Genomic DNA, 18,357 nt, shown 5'->3' with positions numbered 1-18,357 from the left:
TATTAGTGATGATCACAATCAAAAGAATCTTCTTGTGCTGAATAATAATAGTGTTTTCATAAAGGGCAATACAACATTGCAGAGCAGATTGTTTTAGGTGTGCAGTATAGCAACAATTGGTGTTAAAGTACACTTTTTAATCTGACTTCTACTGAAAGGTTTCACCGCTGGATCTGTTTTTCTACAAAGGGACTCCTTAATGAGCTTCTTAAAATGTTGATCTCTGACCATGGATGAGAGGGCTGGGCAAGTGGGGTAACATGTCAGTTGTGATGTAATTGTAGAACAGTATGACAAAGTGGAACTTGGGGAAGAGGCTAATGAAGGCATTGTCCATGACCGGAGTGATGTATGACAGCATACAGATTAGCAGCTGCACCCCATGCAGTAGTATAGTCATCTGGGCCTTTCTGGCTGAAACGGGATCTGAGATTGCAGCTTTGGCTGAAAACATCACTCTGAAGTAGGTGTAGATCATTGTGATCCACACAAAGCACAGGTAAAGGATATTGGCGGCATATTTGGTGTTCTAGTTGTGAACCGAGTCAGACATTCCTATGATAGCACATCCTACCGGTAGAGAAAAATGACAGGCTTGAGGATGAAGGCAATAATGATGACATGAACACCGGGATGGCCCCTAAAACTCAAATACATGTGATAAGCACATAGGTCCTGTTCACTGTGCAGATCAGAGGATGCTGTAAAGGTTGACAGATGGCTACAAAGCATTCAATAGACATGACTGTCAAGTTCAGAGGTGTGTTTGGCTATCATGAGAAATATACACACGGACAAATATAGGAAAAGGCATACATAGGTCAAGACAATCAAGAGCACAGTCAGACATGCTATCATTGATTAGCTCCATGTACAGGATGTACCTGGAGTCGCTGTGGAAGGTCACGTTGGTGAAGGTGTACAACAGGGTACCATTGATGAGGGCCAACAGAACCACTGTTAGGTTCTTGAATAAAGCCTCAATTAAGTCATTGCTGTCATCCCTGTGGCCTCTGGTGCAGAATCACAGAGCAATGATGAACCTGTCACTGCTACTCATCTCTCAGGCACAATAGTACTTGTCTCCAAAACACAAAGGAAAATGTATCAAATACTCCGATTTGAAATGAATCAAGAAAAACAAAAATAACCCATGCCTACTGTTAACCATTCCTATTCCCTGAAAGTGGATACATAGAGCACTGAACATGTGTCCTATTGAATAATGGATGTTTATGTCTTACCCCTCTGAAGGGGGCTAGAAGGCTTTCTTATAGTCAATGGTGTGGAAAACAGCAATAGCACATAGGATAAATGCATAAGACAATGTACTCACAAGGGTCCCAGCCTAATGTCAAGACCCAAAATACAGTAAGGGGACCAAAGTTTGGGTGTGAGGTTATGGGTTCATGTTTATTGAAGTCTGAAGTTTCAACAAATCACTGCTGACCTGGGGAGTCTTTTGGGCCTGACTCTAACAGGTTATTACCAGAATGCATCACTGTCATAAGAAATTCTCTTTAGAGCCTGCTGACAAAGGTCAGGCATTATATGATGCGAGTTTCATAATTGGCATTAATGGGAGTTAGTGCAGTCTAAAGGGAATGAATAGTGAGTTGGCAAAAAGTGGTCAAGATTATCTGAAGCACAAAACATCTCAAACTCTTGACAGTACTCTACTGCTAAATGTATTGAGTTCTCTATCAGTACCATATCCATGGTGTAACTGTGGGTAGGAATATAATGTCCACTTGGGAATTGAAGCTTTACTGTATATTAAAACTAGAGGTCGACAGATTAATCGGAATGGCCGATTAATTAGGGCCGATTTCAAGTTTTCATAACAATTGGGAATCTGTATTTTTGGGCGCTGATTTGTTTATACCTTTATTTAACTAGGCAACACATTATTTTCAATGACGGACTAGGAACGGTGGATTAACTGCCTTGTTCAGGGGCAGAAGACAGATTTTCACCTTGTCAGCTCGGGGGATACAATCTTGCAACTTTACAGTTAACTAGTCCAACGCAATAACGACCTGCCTCTCTCTCTTGTTGCACTCCACAAGGAGACTGTTGCGCGAATGCAGTAAGCCAAGGTAAGTTGCTAGCTAGCATTAAACTTATCTTATAAAAAACAATCAATCATAATCACTAGTTAACTACACATGGTTGATGATATTATCTAGCGTGTCCTGCGTTGCATATAATCTGACTGAGCATACAAGCATCTAAATATCTGACTGAGCGGTGGTAGGCAGAAGCAGGCTTGTAAACATTCATTCAAACAGCTCTTCGTTGTGCTTCAAGCATTGCGCTGTTTATGACTTCAAGCCTATCAACTCCCGAGATGAGGCTGGTGTAACCGAAGTGAAATGGCTAGCTAGTTAGCGCGCGCTAATAGCATTTCAAACGTCACTCGTTCTGAGCCTTCTAGTAGTTGATCCCCTTGCTCTGCATGGGTAACGCTGCTTCGATGTTGGCTGTTGTCATTGTGTTGCTGGTTCGAGCCCAGGGAGGAGCGGGACGGAAGCTATACTGTTACACTGGCAATACTAAAGTGCCTATAAGAACATCTAAAAGTCAAAAGGTTAATGAGATACAAATGGTATAGAAGGAAATAGTCCTATAATTACAACCTAAAACTTCTTACCTTGGAATATTGAAGACTCATGTTAAAAGGAACCACCAGCTTTCATATGTTCTCATGTTCTGAGCAAGGAACTGAAACATTAGCTTTCTTACATAGCACATATTTCACTTTTACTTTCTTCTCCAACACTTTGTTTTTGCATTATTTAAACCAAATTGAACATGTTTCATTATTTACTTGAGGCTAAATAGATTGATATATTAAGTTAAAATAAGTGTTCATTCAGTATTGCTGTGATTGTCATTATTACGAATAAATAAAATCAGCGTCGGCTTTTGGTCCTCCAATAATCCGTATCAGCGCTGAAAAAAACCTTAATTGGTCGACCTCTAATCAAAAGTAATTATTAAAAGGTCTGAGTGTAAACCAAGACCAGCTGTTGTAAACTAGGATTTTATTACAAACACATTTCACACCCCCCTTCATTCCAGATGAAACAATCCAATGTCAACAAGACAAAATGCACATCACATTGAACCACCCAAATCACTTATTTTGATAGTAAATTTAAATCAAGAGTTTTTACAAAATCAAGTCTTGATTACAAATGTTAAAAACTTAGTGATCTCAAACACAATGAATACCTTGAAGTTGTTAACAACAAAAAAATAGATCTGTTTTTGGGTGTTTGTAGGCATTGTTCTTTTCATTTAACACATTAACTGAAAAACTTACTGGGCAAATCAATTTCTAAAGCTGAACTGAATGACAAAACGTACAATGATGAGGACAGAGCAAACTGCACTTAGAATCAGAGGTTAATTAGGTGGGGTTGTCCCCAAAATGGGTTCTTTTGTGGTCAGTTTCAACTTAAATCTACTTAGTACCCACTTTCCACTGTATAACAACTCCTTATCACAATGTAGGTTGAAACACACAACGCAATTTGCTCAAGTGCACCAACAGAAATGTGCGGATACAGAACTCAAGCTCAGCCTGATGGCTGTCAGATTGAACAATAAAACAAATATCCTTCAAAACCTTTTGTATTTCTGAATGAAGATTGGGTGGACTGGTGCAGTATTTTGCTACTCTGGTAAATAAGTTCCCAACATATTAGCAAACATTATGTACATTTTGAAGCCCACAGGCGTTGCAACATCTACTCCATGCATGGCAGACTTATCGCCGCGAAGGCATCAGTAGCTGGGTGGCCGTTACTGAATCAGGGAAAAGGTTATGGTAGGTTGGGAGGGGTACGTATGCCGCAGTGATCATTTTACCTACGGAAAAAAAAACAAAAAAACCACTTGCATCATTACTTGTCTAGCACATATGAACAAGTTATTTATGAATGTAGAAAGCAGATTTCAAAAACAAAAAAACATTCTAGCTAGAGAAAAATGTTTTAATAATCAGCAGCACAACTCACTTGAACCTAAAATAAAAGACAGTACAGTAGGAAGATTGGAGAAGCAGTTAGCCTATAGAAATCCCTGATCACACTTGTAGGCGATGTTGGCTAACTAAGCTCATGCGTAGAAAGAGAAAACGTGTTTAACGGTGGTCTCGTGCCAAACTGCACGTCAAATCAAAGGCACTCCGTCAATATAAAAGTTGTTTTTGTCTAAAATGTGCCAGTTTGTCACTTTTACAAGGTTGGAGTAATAACATGTTCAACTACTTGAGACATTTGCTCGAATCTAGGTTGTGCCTTCACATTTCTATTAAATTATCAACTAAGAATTTTGGCAAGCGTTACCAGTAGTCTTGCAATGCTGTGCCTCTGGGTTTAGAAACTCTGTGCTAACATGGTACAGTTTTGTTTCGATTACTTCCCATTATCCCATGCCTCAAACATAACTGATATAAATGCAAGGCATGTAAATATCAAAGAATGACCCTATAGAATGCATTGGTACAAGGATACACACCTGCAAACCACCGTCCATGTAGGGCATTCACTGCAGCCATCGCTGTTGGGATAGTGGGGCATTTTACGTACACGTTGCCCTATAAGAGAAAGGAAGTGGTAAGATAAGGGCAATAAAACATCTATCGATCTGCAACATTGCCCAAGTACCTCAAATCCACGGAGTTAAGCGCAGACTAGAGTTTTTTTTTATTTTTTAAATGAACCTCCAACTTGCTATGCAGTCGATACTTTCAAAATGTAAATTCTTAAACCCTTTACCGTGTACCCATGTTTGGCTTCGGTTGTTGCGTGCCTTTGTTTGCTGAAATCAAATACAACTGACTCTTTCCTCATTGCTGTTGCTCTAAGATGGCAACTCAGCGCATGTGCCAATTGAATCTCAACAAGGAAACACTGTGGCTGTATTTCATTAATGTTTTATTAAAAAGTATGGATTTCAGCAAACAAAGACACGCAACAGAGTACAAACATAGGTACAAGGGTTAACATTTTGAAATAACTGCATAGAGACTCGGTCATAATTTTTTAAATTTTAAGAAATAGTCTGCACTAAACTCAGTGGATAAAATTGCGGGGTTGAGGTAAATGGCAATCTGCAACAGACAATGATGGACATAAGGCTGATCTTGAAATTAACGTAACATTCTAAATTTTACCATTATATAAAACATGCAGCACCTAATTTTGGGGGGGCAAAGTGCATAATTTGCTGGACCAGTTTAGAACTATCCACCTCTATAGTGCATTTTAAAAGGGTCTTACCTGAGGTGAGTTCTTGTCGACATATATATGGACAATTCCACCATGTTTGTTGCACTCCTCCATGACGTCATCTTGAATCTCGATGTCCCAACCAGGCTCATTTTCCCTGGAAAGGAGGCAGGTCGTTTCAACCCCTTCATCACAAACTAATGACTCGCCTAACCAAGCTTCATGAAATGAAAAGTTAAGCCCTTTTGGCTCCCAGAAAAAAAGCCATAATCAATGAGTTGACAGTTATTTAGTATCTCCCCAATTGTACCCTAATCTTACAATTGGTGATGCATTTGTGAACCTAGTTCATTGAATCAAAGTTCTAAAACAACGGTTTCTGCCATCATGAAATGAAAAGGGGAAAGTAGTGTCTTACGACTGTGGGCTGAACATGTTGGACAGCTGTAGGCAGTGTGTAGCCAGTGGTTGAGTTGGGAGGTTCATGGCCTGGTTCATGCTTGGACCCAGGTTCAGGGCAGGGTTGGCAACAGCTGTAAAAGGAGATGACAGCATCATTAACAGAGGTCCTTCTCACCAGGGGGGGTCAAGTGCAGTTGAATTCCTGTCTGTTGAATTGACCATCAGCTCCTGAACAAACTGTAATTGGCCCCAACCCTGCATCTGACTTAATCATCAGGTTGACTTAATCAAATTTACTACCTCCCCCCTTTAACAAGCAATCAATGAATACATGTAAAAGTACAGGACTGGTCTTTCTTCCGTGTTGTTTCAATGCACTGTTGGACAAAATGTAGTTACACACAAGAAAACCAGAGAAGATGTATACAGAGAGCTTGAGAATCTTATTTGGCTTAAACAAGAAAATAATTTATATGCATACTGTGAATTCAGTATGCATGACAGCAATGATTTCAGACCACAACAAGAAAAAAGGACCATGGGAGATTTCACTCTGGTTTGAAACATGAGAACTTGAAAGGATGTATTTTAGATGAGATTTAATTGTGTGCAGATTTGATAAATTGTGCACTCCAATCTTTCACATTCACCTTCAGGGGGTGGGTTCAGCCTGGCTTGTATGTCTAAAAGATTAGAAGAAGAGAAGTTAAAAACTTGCACTTAGGCTGGAAAGGGGAAATTATTTAGGTTGTGAGGATGGAAAGATGCACAATAGATGAAGAGCATAGCCAAGACCATTTACTTACTACACTGCAGTGCACATCATACCATTAGACCTAGTTGCTACAGGTGGACATCCATAGCATAAGGCAAACACAGAGAAGCTAAGGTTCTCCTGTTTCTGCATGTTAGTTCAATATCAGCATTCCATCTAACATTATATTGTTTCAGCAAGTTGTAAGTGTCCATTCACTTAGTAAGACAAATAAATTGCTGGCTTTGGCAAGACAAAACACACAGGTTGACTTGAATGATGCTAACTCATTATAGGTTTCCCACCAGTTGCCCATTATATTCAATGTGCCCTTTTCACGCAGTGTCATAGTGAGGGAAGAAAACATCTTTCAGATAGAGTACGTCTCAGATGTCTTTCACCAAAAGCTGACAACATGGCAGGTTGTTGCAGGGATGTGGTCAGAAGCGATGAACATACCACATAAAGGAGTATTGGTGGCAATGGCAGATTGGCATTTAGTGTTTACGTGTGGATCCATTAGATAAATGTGGACGAGATCATTAAAAGATAAACAATAGTGAGAAAAGATGAGAAGTCTTATGGTGGTACATTTGAGATGATCAAATACTGGTGGTCACAGAAGCAGTTTATTTGAACCCACGCAGTCTCCAGATCATTTGAACCCACGCAGTCTCCAGATCATTTGAACCCACGCAGTCTCCAGATCATTTGAACCCACGCAGTCTCCAGATCATTTGAACCCACGCAGTCTCCAGATCATTTGAACCCACGCAGTCTCCAGATCATTTGAACCCACGCAGTCTCCAGATCATTTGAACCCACGCAGTCTCCAGATCATTTGAACCCACTTTGCATTCATCGTTCTGTGGAAACCATCCTGCCAATGGAGGTCTGACAGCTCTCGTTTGCTATGTACCTCTAGAATTAGTTATGATCAACAGCCAAAACAAACTTAGTACATTTCACATTAGCATGAGGTATCAATAAAGCTTAAAATTCAAAATCACAGGTTTTGAACTTTTCTCCTTTGAGGAGAGGCATGTCTGCCGTGTCTTAAGATGAGGCCAGTGAGTAGTTCATTCCACAATATGTAGTGTGACATGTTACATACAGTATAGATCATGTGACTACCTGTACCAGCTGCCATGTTGCCGAAGTGGATTGAAGAGGAGTGCATGGAACCACTCATCTGTAGAGCCTGTTGTGCAGCTGGAGGAATCTGAAGACCAGTACCTGAGGGAAACAAGTATTCATTAGCATCAAGTCTGTTCAATGCTATTTAAAACAACTTGAGCACACATACTGGAGTGATTAGAGGTCAACTGGGGTAACAACACCCTGGTTGATAAAATAGGTTTTACATTTCATCACAACAGGTGGAGATATTGAATACTAAGCTCAACTTTTACTAACTGCTGACAAATAAACCCAATGGCAATTTTGAGCACAAAAGAAACTACATTCACTCAAAAACATCAGCTAATAGCTCACCCTCTGCCAGCCGGGCCATGAGCTGCAGGCGCCCGGTGGTGCCCAGGTCAATGCCCGTCCTCTCCAGCTCGTCGTTGTCCAGGAAGGAGCTGGCGGTGGAGGAGTCGGTGCGTTCTGTCACGTTACCAACCTTCATGGGCCGTCCGGCCAGCTCAAAGCCATTCAACTGCTCCAATGCTTTCTTAGCGCACTCTGCATCTGCAAACTACAATTACACACAGTCATCCAGTAGGAAATCAGCTAAATAACATGGCACACACACACACACTTTTGGAATCAGGAACTTACTGAGATGAAACCATATCCTTTGGATCGTGCAGTTTCACTGTCCATCATCAGCTGTATGCTCTCAATCTGTTAAGGAAAACATCCAGTTAGATACAACAGAGTTAGTGGAAAATTGAGGTTAACTTTTTATGGCTGCAGGGGCAGTATTGAGTAGCTTGGATGAAAGGTGCCCATATCAAACGGCCTGCTCCTCAGTCATAGTTGCTAATATTTGCATATTATTATTATTAGTATTGGATAGAAAACACTGAAGTTTCTAAAACTGTTTGAATGATGTCTGAGTATAACAGAACTCATATTGGCAGGCAAAATCCTGAGTTGAAATCAAAACAGGTGGTCAGAAATCTGAGCTTGTATGTATTCACCAGAGCCCCCAATGAAATACCCTTGAGATATGAATGATGTTGCACTGCCTAGGGGTTCCACTAGATGTCAACCATCAATAGAAATTCAAATGAGGCTTCTATGTTGTTGTGGGAGTGAATGAGAGCAGAATATATCAGATGTCCATCAAGCAGCCATTTTGTGATCTCACTCTTTCCTCATGGTAGTCACTTGCATTCCATTGCTCACGAAGACCAGAAAGAATACTCCGGTTGGAACTTTATTGAAGCTATATGTTAAAAACATAATGATTGATTCTGTACTTAGTTTGAAATGTTTCTTCGACCGGTAATATCACCTTTTGAAGTTTTTGTCCGATATAACGCTGACCAGAATTAGCGTTTGGATATGTATACCAAACGCTCGAACAAAAGAAGGTATTTGGACATAAATAATGCACATTTTCGAACAAAACAAACATTTGTGGACCTGGGATTCCTGGAGTGCTTTCTGATGTAGATCAAAGGTAAGGGAATATTTATCATGTCATTTCTTGTTTATATTGACGCCATCTTTGAGGCTGTGGTGTTTTTAAATTGACCGCCGTCTCAGATTAGTGCATGCATTTCTTTTTCCGTAACGTTTTTTTGAAATTGACACAGCGGTTGCATTAAGGAGTGGTATATCTATAATTCCATGTGTATAACTATATTATCATCTACATTTATGATGAGTATTTCTGTTGAATGATGTGGCTATGCAAAATCACTTGATATTTTTGGAACTAGTGAATCTAACGCGCCAATGTAAACTCAGATTTTTTTTAAAATATAAATATGAACTTTATCAAACAAAACATGCATGTATTGTGTAACATGAAGTCCTATGAGTGTCATCTGATGAAGATAATTCAAGGTTAGTGATTAATTTTATCTTTATTTCTGTTTTTTGTGAAGGCTATATTTTGCTGGGAAATGGCTGTGCTTATTGTGGTTTGGTGGAGACCTAACATAATAGTTTGTAGTGCTTTCACTGAAAAGCCTATTTGAAATCAGACACTTCGGTGGGATTAACAATGAGAATAGCTTTAAAATGATAAGACACGTATGTTTTAGGAATTGTAATTATGAGATTTCTGTGGTTTGAATTTTGGCGCCCTCTATTTTCACTGGTAGTTGTCATTTTGATCCTGGTATCGGGATTGCAGCCATAACAGGTTAACATACATGACAAGTAATGGGGTTTCCTCCTTACCCTTCCGAAAGGCTCGAAGATGCCTCGCAGCATGTCCTCTGTGATGTTGAAGTGCAGAGAGCCCACGTACAGCCGCATGGGGCCAGCATTACCCTTCTGAAGGTTGTTGGCCATTGCTGCTGCTCTGTTCTTCTCAGCCTGCACACACACAAAAATGGTGAGTCTATGCCATCTGCCAAGTTAGTTGTGAAAGGTGACATCACATTTACTAATTCCATCATTTCTAAAAATGTTATGGTTAAATTAACTACCTGAGAGGCCTGGACAATGATGGGCACTCCAAGAAGTCTCTGTCCAGTCAAGCCAATGGCCAATGGGACCGAATTCGCCTCCAGAAACTCAATGTAGGCGATGCCCTTTGACCTCCTGGAGTTTCTATCAGAGATCATCCTCACGTCTCTCACCTACAGGGGATAAAATAGCAATAGTGTGTCAAGAGTGAGCACCTTCCTATTGACCATTAGCTAAATGCTTTGTCAAAAGAAAGTCTTGATCTTTGCATATTTCAGGCTTCTACTTTAAAATGTGTGTAAACTGTGATTACTGACTTTCCCAACAGCAGAGAAGAAGTCCTCTAGATCTCGTGGTCTGATTCTGGCTGCCAGCTGCATACAGAACACAGTACGAGCATCCCTCTCCTCTGGGGTCAGGTTGTCAATTGGTTGCCTTGAAAAAGAAAACAGAAAAACACTTTTTTGATGGACGGTGAGAAAATAATTCCAGTTCACAAAACTGATCTGAAACCACGAGAGCTTCTAACTAGACAATCCAGCTGTGTATCTCACCTTACTGGACTCTTGTCTTTCTTGAAGGGACTACGACTTCTTGAGCGCCTACGACTGAAAAAAGTAACAATCACAAGTGTTAGTTCTAACCCAGACTTTACATTAATACTTTAATGACAAGACAGCCAACCACCAACACGTCATATCACAAAGAATTTAATCATAAAAACCTTAGTTTGTTGGCATGTGGTGGGCCAATCTTCCCTCCTGGACCACCGTTAAATTTCGGCCCCAAACTAGGGGTGTAAAACAAGGTTCAGCTCAGTATGTATGCCTACTACTGATGAAGATTATATTTCAAACTGTGTTGGTTTTTAATAAGTGTTAAGTGTATAATATGTGTTAAGTGTATATTCAATTACCAATGACCTCAACGGAGTAGGTTAATATGCCTAAGAGTACAATTCATGCCTATGTGTCCGGCTTTAAGTTTCAGGGACACACTGACTATCTGTGGAGGAAACGTCTCCAGCTGCATAGTAGGAATGATGAACACTTTCTCATTCATAAAGGCGACAGTCAAAATGGGCCCTACAACAACCTCCACCCCCACTTGGGCCTACTTTGTGTACTCTACTTCTCTTGAAACACAAAGGCTAAATCAGCCCAGTCACATGACACTCAGCTGAAAGAGGAAGTAAGAAAGGAGTAGTAAACTGAGTTGACCTGAGGACAAAACCAGGGCTACAGCATTATTTATCCACCTCATGCCTGAACTTCCACACAGAAGTCAACCACCATACCCTAGATGTTTTTTTTTTTACTATACCGCTGTCAAATACAAAATCCTGTTTCATTTCATCATCAACATTGGTACTGCCAGCTTTCAAGGGGGGAAAAATAAATTACCTACAATGAAATGATAAAGCAGACTATTATTCCCCACCAAAATGTGGGAAGTAGACAACACAGATAAGGGACGCCAAAATTGGAAGATCTCTATACATACAAGGGGCTGCGGCGTCCTCTGTAGCGCCCGGCACGCTCCCTGCTATGGGAGCCGCTGCGGCGGCGCTCCTTACTGCGGCTGCGTTTCTTCTCCCGACTCTTGCTCCTCTTCCTGTCCCGGCTCTTCTTCCTGTCTTTGCTCTTGCTTCTGCGCTTGTCAGAGCTCGGGCTCCGACTACTCCTACTGTGGCTCCTCTTTTTCCTGGAACACAAGTTGAGATTGTCAGAGTGCAAGTCACGGAATCAAATAATACAGTTAACAGATACTTGAAACAACATCTTCTGTCCATTACTGATGTAGTTTTGTAAAGGTTACATGATTAAAACCTGACTAAAACTGTAGATAGCTAACTGACCAGATAATGTGAAGACGGTTTAGCAAATAGCACAAGTTTAAAACTCAGTACTTACTTCTTACTACTGCGCTCCTCATGTCCATTAGCGCTAGAGGACTTGATCTCATCCTAAGCAGGGTCGATAGAAGAACATCATGAGGACGTAGAGGAAACATTGCAAGTCGTCAGGGGTAAGGGGAGGGAACAAGAAAATACAGAATATATTCATTTAGTAAAAATACTGTTAACATTACTGATATGTTTGGAGAAGTATCTAAGGTGGTCCATCTACAGCCCCTGTAGAGTTCCACCCCACCCCCCCACCCACTGTTATAACTACATACTGTACAGTACTCAATCCAACCAAAAGTCAAGGTGTATGGGGAAAGTATCTAACATTTTGGCATGCTACAGTAAGCCATGGTAACAGTTTGGTCATCTCAACCCCACCCCTCCTGCTTTGTCGTACCAATACCACTATCTGTTCCTAAGCCCACTGAGGCCATGCTTGGCCCACAGCCACTAAAAGAGATCCTGTGGTTGGTGCCAGTCCAGTGATCTTCACCCATTTTCCTTCTTGGAATGTAAGAGTTCGATGCCACCTCTGTCACACATCTCGCCCTGAAGCAAACAGGGATTCACACTGCTTAGTAATATGGACTCCCAAGAAAAACTGAAAAGAAAAAATCCACTAGTTCAGCCTCATGTTAAATGACCTATGTTTGTTCTTTTAGTGCCGGCTGAATGGAGGTGATCCATTTTGGCTTGTATTTCATGAGGGGAAAACTATTCTTATTGGTGAAATCAATAACTAAATGTATCATGGAAATGAAATCTTGAAATGAAATTCTTAAATAAATTGTAATAAGAAAATAAACTGAATATTACTGGTGTTAAAAGGCATGCAAAGTCAAGATGCTGATTTACGAATCGGAATCAATAGACTTGGGCATGGAGACAGTATTCATATTTCAAAGTTATCAATAGCTTACTCTGTTGACCTCAGCAAAATCATGACTACACATTTAAGCCATATCAATGATTTGTAAAACAACGTATACTATGAGTCAGTAGACTAATCTACGAAAAGACATTTAAGGGTAAAAGTACTAACACACGTAAGGTCTATTTCAGGTCCGACTTACTTGACAACGATGCATAACAAATGTCAATGCATATAAATAGAATATGTGCCAGAACTACTGGTATCACGGTCAATCTAACTAACAGGTGTAAACATGGTGGAACAATGCCGTTAGTTACCATGTCAACAGAAATTTTAAATACTGTCTCCTTTGCATGTGAGGTAAAATGCGCTGATTATCATCCATTTGCATTCACCTTGTTGCAACCGAACAGGTGATAGGATGTTCTAAGATGAGGCTCTTTTTGTCCTAGGGGGATCACAGTACATCAATACATTGCGCAATTACTACCTTACTTTTTTCACAGTTCACACTGGAATCAAAGGTGAATTCATGGGAGTAGAGGTGAGATATCATTAGGCAAGTCTACAAAGAAAGATAGATGGGCGTTTATTGAGAATTTTGGATTATGTCTGACCATCACACACCAGATTCATACATTGAGAGGCACACACAATCATTTAACTATCAATAATAGCGAACTTATACATCTCTGAGCAGCAAGATGATACTAGATCAGCAAATAGTGAATGCACAAAAAAATAAAAATACAAGCCTGGCAATTCTACCCACCTTTCTGTATGGAGCCTCTAGCATAGCCTCAATGTCAAAATCGTCTGCCATGGTCTCCTGCAAGAGAAAACAAGATACAATCAACTCATGTTTAGTCACAAGATAAAAAACATTACATTCATATAGAATTCGTTAGGTCTACTGCGGCCACAGAATAACGTTAGTTAGCAATCTAGCTAACGAGAGTTAGAAAAACTGTTAGCTAGCTACCAGTAGCTAGTTGAATGTTCTAACAAAACTACATTTTAGCTGGGCAGCTAACTAGCTAGCTAAATAGTTCCCAGCTGACAACAGAGCATCAACTGTGGAACATTCCAATGCATTTGACCAACACTCCTACACGTTAGGCTGCAGCTTACAGCTAGCTAATGTTAGCAAGACTAGTTATAGCTAGCTACAGTAGCTGATTAAGAACTATAGCTAAGACATTTAGCTAGCAAGATGTTTACTAGTAACGTAACTGGCGTTAGCTAACTAACTAGCCAACGTTCGTTTACTACTATCTGAGGAAGATGTGCAATGGTAATTTACCGCAGGGATTTGTCCCACCGTCCCGTCTGCTTCTTTTTCTGTGACCAGAAAATGAATAGTTACCTAGCTAGCAAGCTAACCAATCAGCCAGTGAGCTAGCCTGCGAACTACCGTTGCCTCCTTCTAAAATAGGCCCAATTTGACCTCGGATTCGCCTGCTGCTGTTCCTGCCAACAACAGATTCAAAATAATCGCTCCAGAAAATGCTCTCTCTCTAGACTACGTATTACCCAACGAAATTATCAGTAAAGTATTTAGCTTTATATTAGTTATCTTTCTTCGCCTTTCAAGCGTTTGAAGTTGTTTCACAAAACAACTTCCTTTGCCTCTCTAAAATGGCGCTCTGCACTCAAGCCTCGAGGAAGGCGGGGTTGTTTGTCCTAGCTATCTAGAAAGGCTACTTCACCGCCTCTCTTCTCAATATGGTACTTTATCGCCACCTACCGGAAGATTAGATCAAATCACCCAAAATGTGAAAAACAAATGCCTCCTAGGACTGCATTTCCTCCCCTGCACAGATATGATCATAGAACAGAGCTATGTAGCCAACCTTTTATTTATTTATTTAGTGTTTTTTTGTGGGGAATAAACAGGTCTGGCCCTTTACGACTGTAATTTGGCTGTAGTATAACAACCTCTTTCAATTTTCAAACACTTGTTTGATGTCAGGAAATAAATTCACAAGATCAGGAGAATTTCCTAACCAGGAAAAATATTAGTCCCTAGCTAAGAATTTTGCACTCAAGGCCTCTCTGCATGCTAAAGGGTCACCTTAGTTGTTGCATAATAGCTTACTGCATGTTGGCCATCAGACTTTGTGACCCTTTAAGGAGCTGTAAAATACCTTTCACCACTCCACTAAACATGATCTAAATCTGAGTATACACAATAAAACATCGCAAGGAGGACTGCAGGAACAGTGTAAAGCAATAGTGGGATTGTAAAATGAGAGATTCTTTATTAATAGAGTCATCAAATTAGTGTCAATATTCTGCATAATGTGGATGTGTCAATATTCTGTATTATGTTAATGTACATTGTATGAATGATATAATCATGTGGTTTGAGTGCCTACATTTGCAATTTTTTTGCTAACCGCAAAATTGTATTCATTCTCAGGTCATTTGACATAAAATTACCAATGTTGTACCACACTTGAAAACAAAAGCCCTCTGACCTCAATACATTTAACAGTCAGGTGTGTGAGGCTACTGTAGTCAGTATGAGATGACGCACTTTTACAAACCACTAAAAATAGACAAATGGATTTCATTAGGCAGCGAGACACAGACTTGCATACTAAAACATCTTAAAAGAGGTACAAATAAAAACCCAATGGTTAATTTGGTTACAAAACCAAGTTTGTGTCCATAAAACCTCTCATGTGGGATTGTAAAATAAAAAGTGCAAGAAAGAGAAATGGATCACAGAGTACATTAACCACGAATGAGGATTTATTCTATTGCTAAACTGCATGATTATCTAATCAATTTAAATGTTTTACCGTCATTCAGCATTAAACTTATTTATACAACTAAATGCATAGCTAGCACCCTATGATGCTGTCGAATCGTCAGTTTTGATTTGACCATTTAGGGCCATCGGACAATCATAATGAGGCGGAACATTGAAAAATAGCTCATCATCAAAGCAGAGGTCATCTGAGGGTGATGCGAGATACGGCAGCTTTAACACAAAGCCTGTCAATATGCCCCCCAGTGCTGCCACTCCCATAGTGGAGAACACAGCTGCAACCTGGTAGAGGGCCTGTTCCCTGGCACTGCGCCCCAGACCTGGCTGCAGACCAGGGATCAACTCCTGGAGCTCCAGAAGCTTAGGATCTCCTTCCATAGGTGCCCTGTGGCTAAATATCTCATACATGCTGGGTCCATACACCTCCTCAGTGGCTGTCAGGATGGCACATATCCCTGCGGCACAGGATATGAGTCCTGTGAGGCCATGCAGGTTGTGGATACCACACTGGTCCTGGATCCGGAGGTGGCGGGCCAGGAAGGGGCTGAGGTACTTGTATCCCAGCATGCAGGCGGTGCAGCCCATCACACCCAGCGCGTACGCAGCCGCAGGGGAGATCATCATGTCCACCGACGCCCCTACAGTCACCCCGCCCGCCAGGGTCACGTTCTGGATGTCGGCCATTGTAATCTTGCCATTCTTGTTGAGCATGGCAGAGAGGGCGAAGGCGGTGAGGGTGGAGGAGCTGAGGCCTATGAAGGTGTGCAGGATGGCCCTGTGCTGGTCATCTCCCTTCAGGGTTAGAGCCGAGTTAAAGGAGGGCCAGAACACCCAGAGGAACAGGGTGCCCATAACTGACAGGATGTCTGACTGGTAGCTGGTGTTCTCCTTGGCGTGACCCTCGTTCAGACGTGGCCTGTACAGGACAAATGTTGCACCCAGGCCGAAATAGCAGGCAAACAGGTGGATGAGGATGGATCCCCCTGCATCGTTGATCCTCAGGTACTTGAGCACGGCCCATTCATTGACTGAGAACACTGGGACCTCCAGCAGGGCCATGACTAGGAGCTGTACTGGGCTGGTCTTTCCCAGGACAGCCCCGAAGGAAATGAGCACCACGGCACAGGCAAACTCAGCATTGATCAGGTTGATGACCCCCAGGTGGATCTTCCCAGCATGGCTGAACTGGAAGTAGCCCTGTACCAGGATGGCCCACTGGATGGCGAAGGTGGCCGTCAGGAAATTGAAGACCATTCCACTGAAGCCGTAGAGACGGAAGAAGGCCAGAAGGCACCCAAATCCAATGAATATCATCACCTGAATGTCAGCAAAGTATGGGTAATCTCGGTACAGTGTGTTGTCCATGGGTTTGGTCTCATTGTTCTGCAGTTTAGCATTAGCATCATTGTCATAGGTGACAAAGGCAGTGTAGAGAGCTAGGAGGAGAACCTCCAGGACCAGCACCAGGACAGGCAGTCTCACCCTCAGACTGGTGGAATGCTTTTTCATGTTGAGAGCTTTTTCAGACAAATGACCAGAATTGCTTTTCTCTGCCTTTATATCATCTCACCCTCGATAAGAAAGGCCTAGAACATTGCTGGAGTTTTTACTAAGACTGATGTGCATAGACCACACCCCCTTTGTAGAGCAACGTTACTACTTGTACTTTGGCCTTTACAATAAACCATCTCCCAGGCATTGTGTGGAAAGCTACTCTGAAATATAGTTTACCAAGTTACCAATTACTTCACACTGGAAAAAGTTGAGCTACATAATGCTACCCTGAAGATAATTATTGTTTGTTTAAAGTTACTCTGAAAAAGCAGTTCACTATATCAAAACTACCTTGTGAAAAACTATATCTAAATCTAAAATGTCATATAATACAAAGTTAAGAAACATGACCGTAGGAACATCACTTTTAACAGTTTTTCAAAACAGTATTAACAGTGTAGTGAGATCTGTGTGACAGACAGAATGTGAGCATGTCGGCTAGACCAGCGGTCATTAACTACTGAAAACACTATCAACATTTGAATATAGTTAAACTGCCAACAAGCTACTGCAAAATGTAGTTGAATTACATGTTGTGGTACTATTCCCCAACACTACTCCCAGTCAGAATCTGTTTCGCAATTTTACAACACAACGCAACCTTCAATAAAATTATATAATGAGCACAGATGGTATACACCTGACTTCAGGATGATCATTGTAAATGAGTGTGTCACAGGTGTGATGAAAACCCTTGAGTACTGTGCATGCTTCAGCCATTGTGCTCCTAATTGAGTCCCTGCTAATTGATTGATTCATTGAGAACTGTGATTGTCTCCCTGTTTTTCCATGCCTGTTTTTAACCCTTGTTTCGGGTCGTTTGAGATGTGGCTGTGTTTGGGAGGGAAGCAGCTGTTTCGTTACGAGAAGGATGATGTGACAGATGATGTGACAGATGATGTGACAGATGATACCCTAGCTGATACCCTAGCTGATACCCTGAGTTTTAGGTAGTTGTAATGATGTGACAGATGATGTGACAGATGATACCCTAGCTGATACCCTAGCTGATACCCTGAGTTTTAGGTAGTTGTAATGATGTGACAGATGATGTGACAGATGATACCCTAGCTGATACCCTAGCTGATACCCTGAGTTTTAGGTAGTTGTAATGCTTTCCCTCCACCAGCACAGAAACTTGTTTTTATTTGATTTGATTGTAAAATAGTTTTGTGTTCTGGCCTCCCATTTTTGTGCAAAGCTAACATTAACTAGTTTATTTATGAGAACTGGCCGTTCCTATGTTCTTCCCCTGAA

At 41.1% G+C, this 18,357-nt stretch overlaps 1 protein-coding gene and 2 pseudogenes across 5 annotated transcripts; all 3 read right to left on the bottom strand.

Moving 5' to 3' along the window:
• Positions 1 to 93: 93 nt before the first annotated feature.
• Positions 94 to 3,768, bottom strand: LOC110491136 (odorant receptor 131-2-like; annotated as a pseudogene).
• LOC110492470 (RNA-binding protein 39) lies at positions 3,031 to 15,591 on the bottom strand. Of its 4 annotated transcripts, XM_021566817.3 has the most exons (17): positions 14,074 to 15,591; positions 13,543 to 13,599; positions 11,901 to 11,953; positions 11,491 to 11,691; positions 10,712 to 10,777; positions 10,542 to 10,595; positions 10,305 to 10,422; positions 10,008 to 10,160; positions 9,757 to 9,894; positions 8,179 to 8,244; positions 7,891 to 8,095; positions 7,531 to 7,632; positions 6,293 to 6,325; positions 5,659 to 5,773; positions 5,292 to 5,397; positions 4,528 to 4,606; positions 3,031 to 3,876 (listed from the first exon to the last, which is right to left on the bottom strand). In XM_021566817.3, the coding sequence occupies exons 2-17, from the start codon at positions 13,591 to 13,593 to the stop codon at positions 3,776 to 3,778; spliced, it is 1,641 nt and encodes a 546-aa protein (XP_021422492.1). In that variant the 5' UTR covers positions 13,594 to 13,599; positions 14,074 to 15,591; the 3' UTR covers positions 3,031 to 3,775. The 4 variants fall into 4 exon arrangements, with proteins under 4 accessions (XP_021422492.1, XP_036803372.1, XP_036803373.1 ...); XM_036947477.2 differs by lacking the exon at positions 6,293 to 6,325; XM_036947478.2 differs by lacking the exon at positions 10,712 to 10,777.
• Positions 15,007 to 18,357, bottom strand: LOC149976951 (ammonium transporter Rh type B pseudogene; annotated as a pseudogene). The gene has a single exon (XR_016487443.1). The product of XR_016487443.1 is annotated as an ammonium transporter Rh type B pseudogene (transcript).

The sequence above is a fragment of the Oncorhynchus mykiss genome, chromosome 16 (genome assembly GCF_057628025.1).
Source record: "Oncorhynchus mykiss isolate SJ-2025 chromosome 16, ASM5762802v1, whole genome shotgun sequence".
In the NCBI taxonomy this organism is placed as follows: domain Eukaryota; kingdom Metazoa; phylum Chordata; class Actinopteri; order Salmoniformes; family Salmonidae; genus Oncorhynchus; species Oncorhynchus mykiss.
Note: the sequence above shows the minus strand (reverse complement) of the source record. Positions and strands in the feature narration are given on the sequence as shown.

Excerpts from the sequence above, each read along its gene's own strand:
- LOC110492470 (XM_021566817.3), bottom strand. The coding sequence starts at position 13,593 with ATGGCAGACGATTTTGACATTGAGGCTATGCTAGAGGCTCCATACAGA. Across the intron at positions 8,096-8,178 it reads AAGGATATGGTTTCATCTCA|TTTGCAGATGCAGAGTGCGC; the intron begins GTAAGTTCCTGA and ends GTGTAATTGTAG. Across the intron at positions 6,326-7,530 it reads CAACATGGCAGCTGGTACAG|ACATACAAGCCAGGCTGAAC; the intron begins GTAGTCACATGA and ends CTAATCTTTTAG.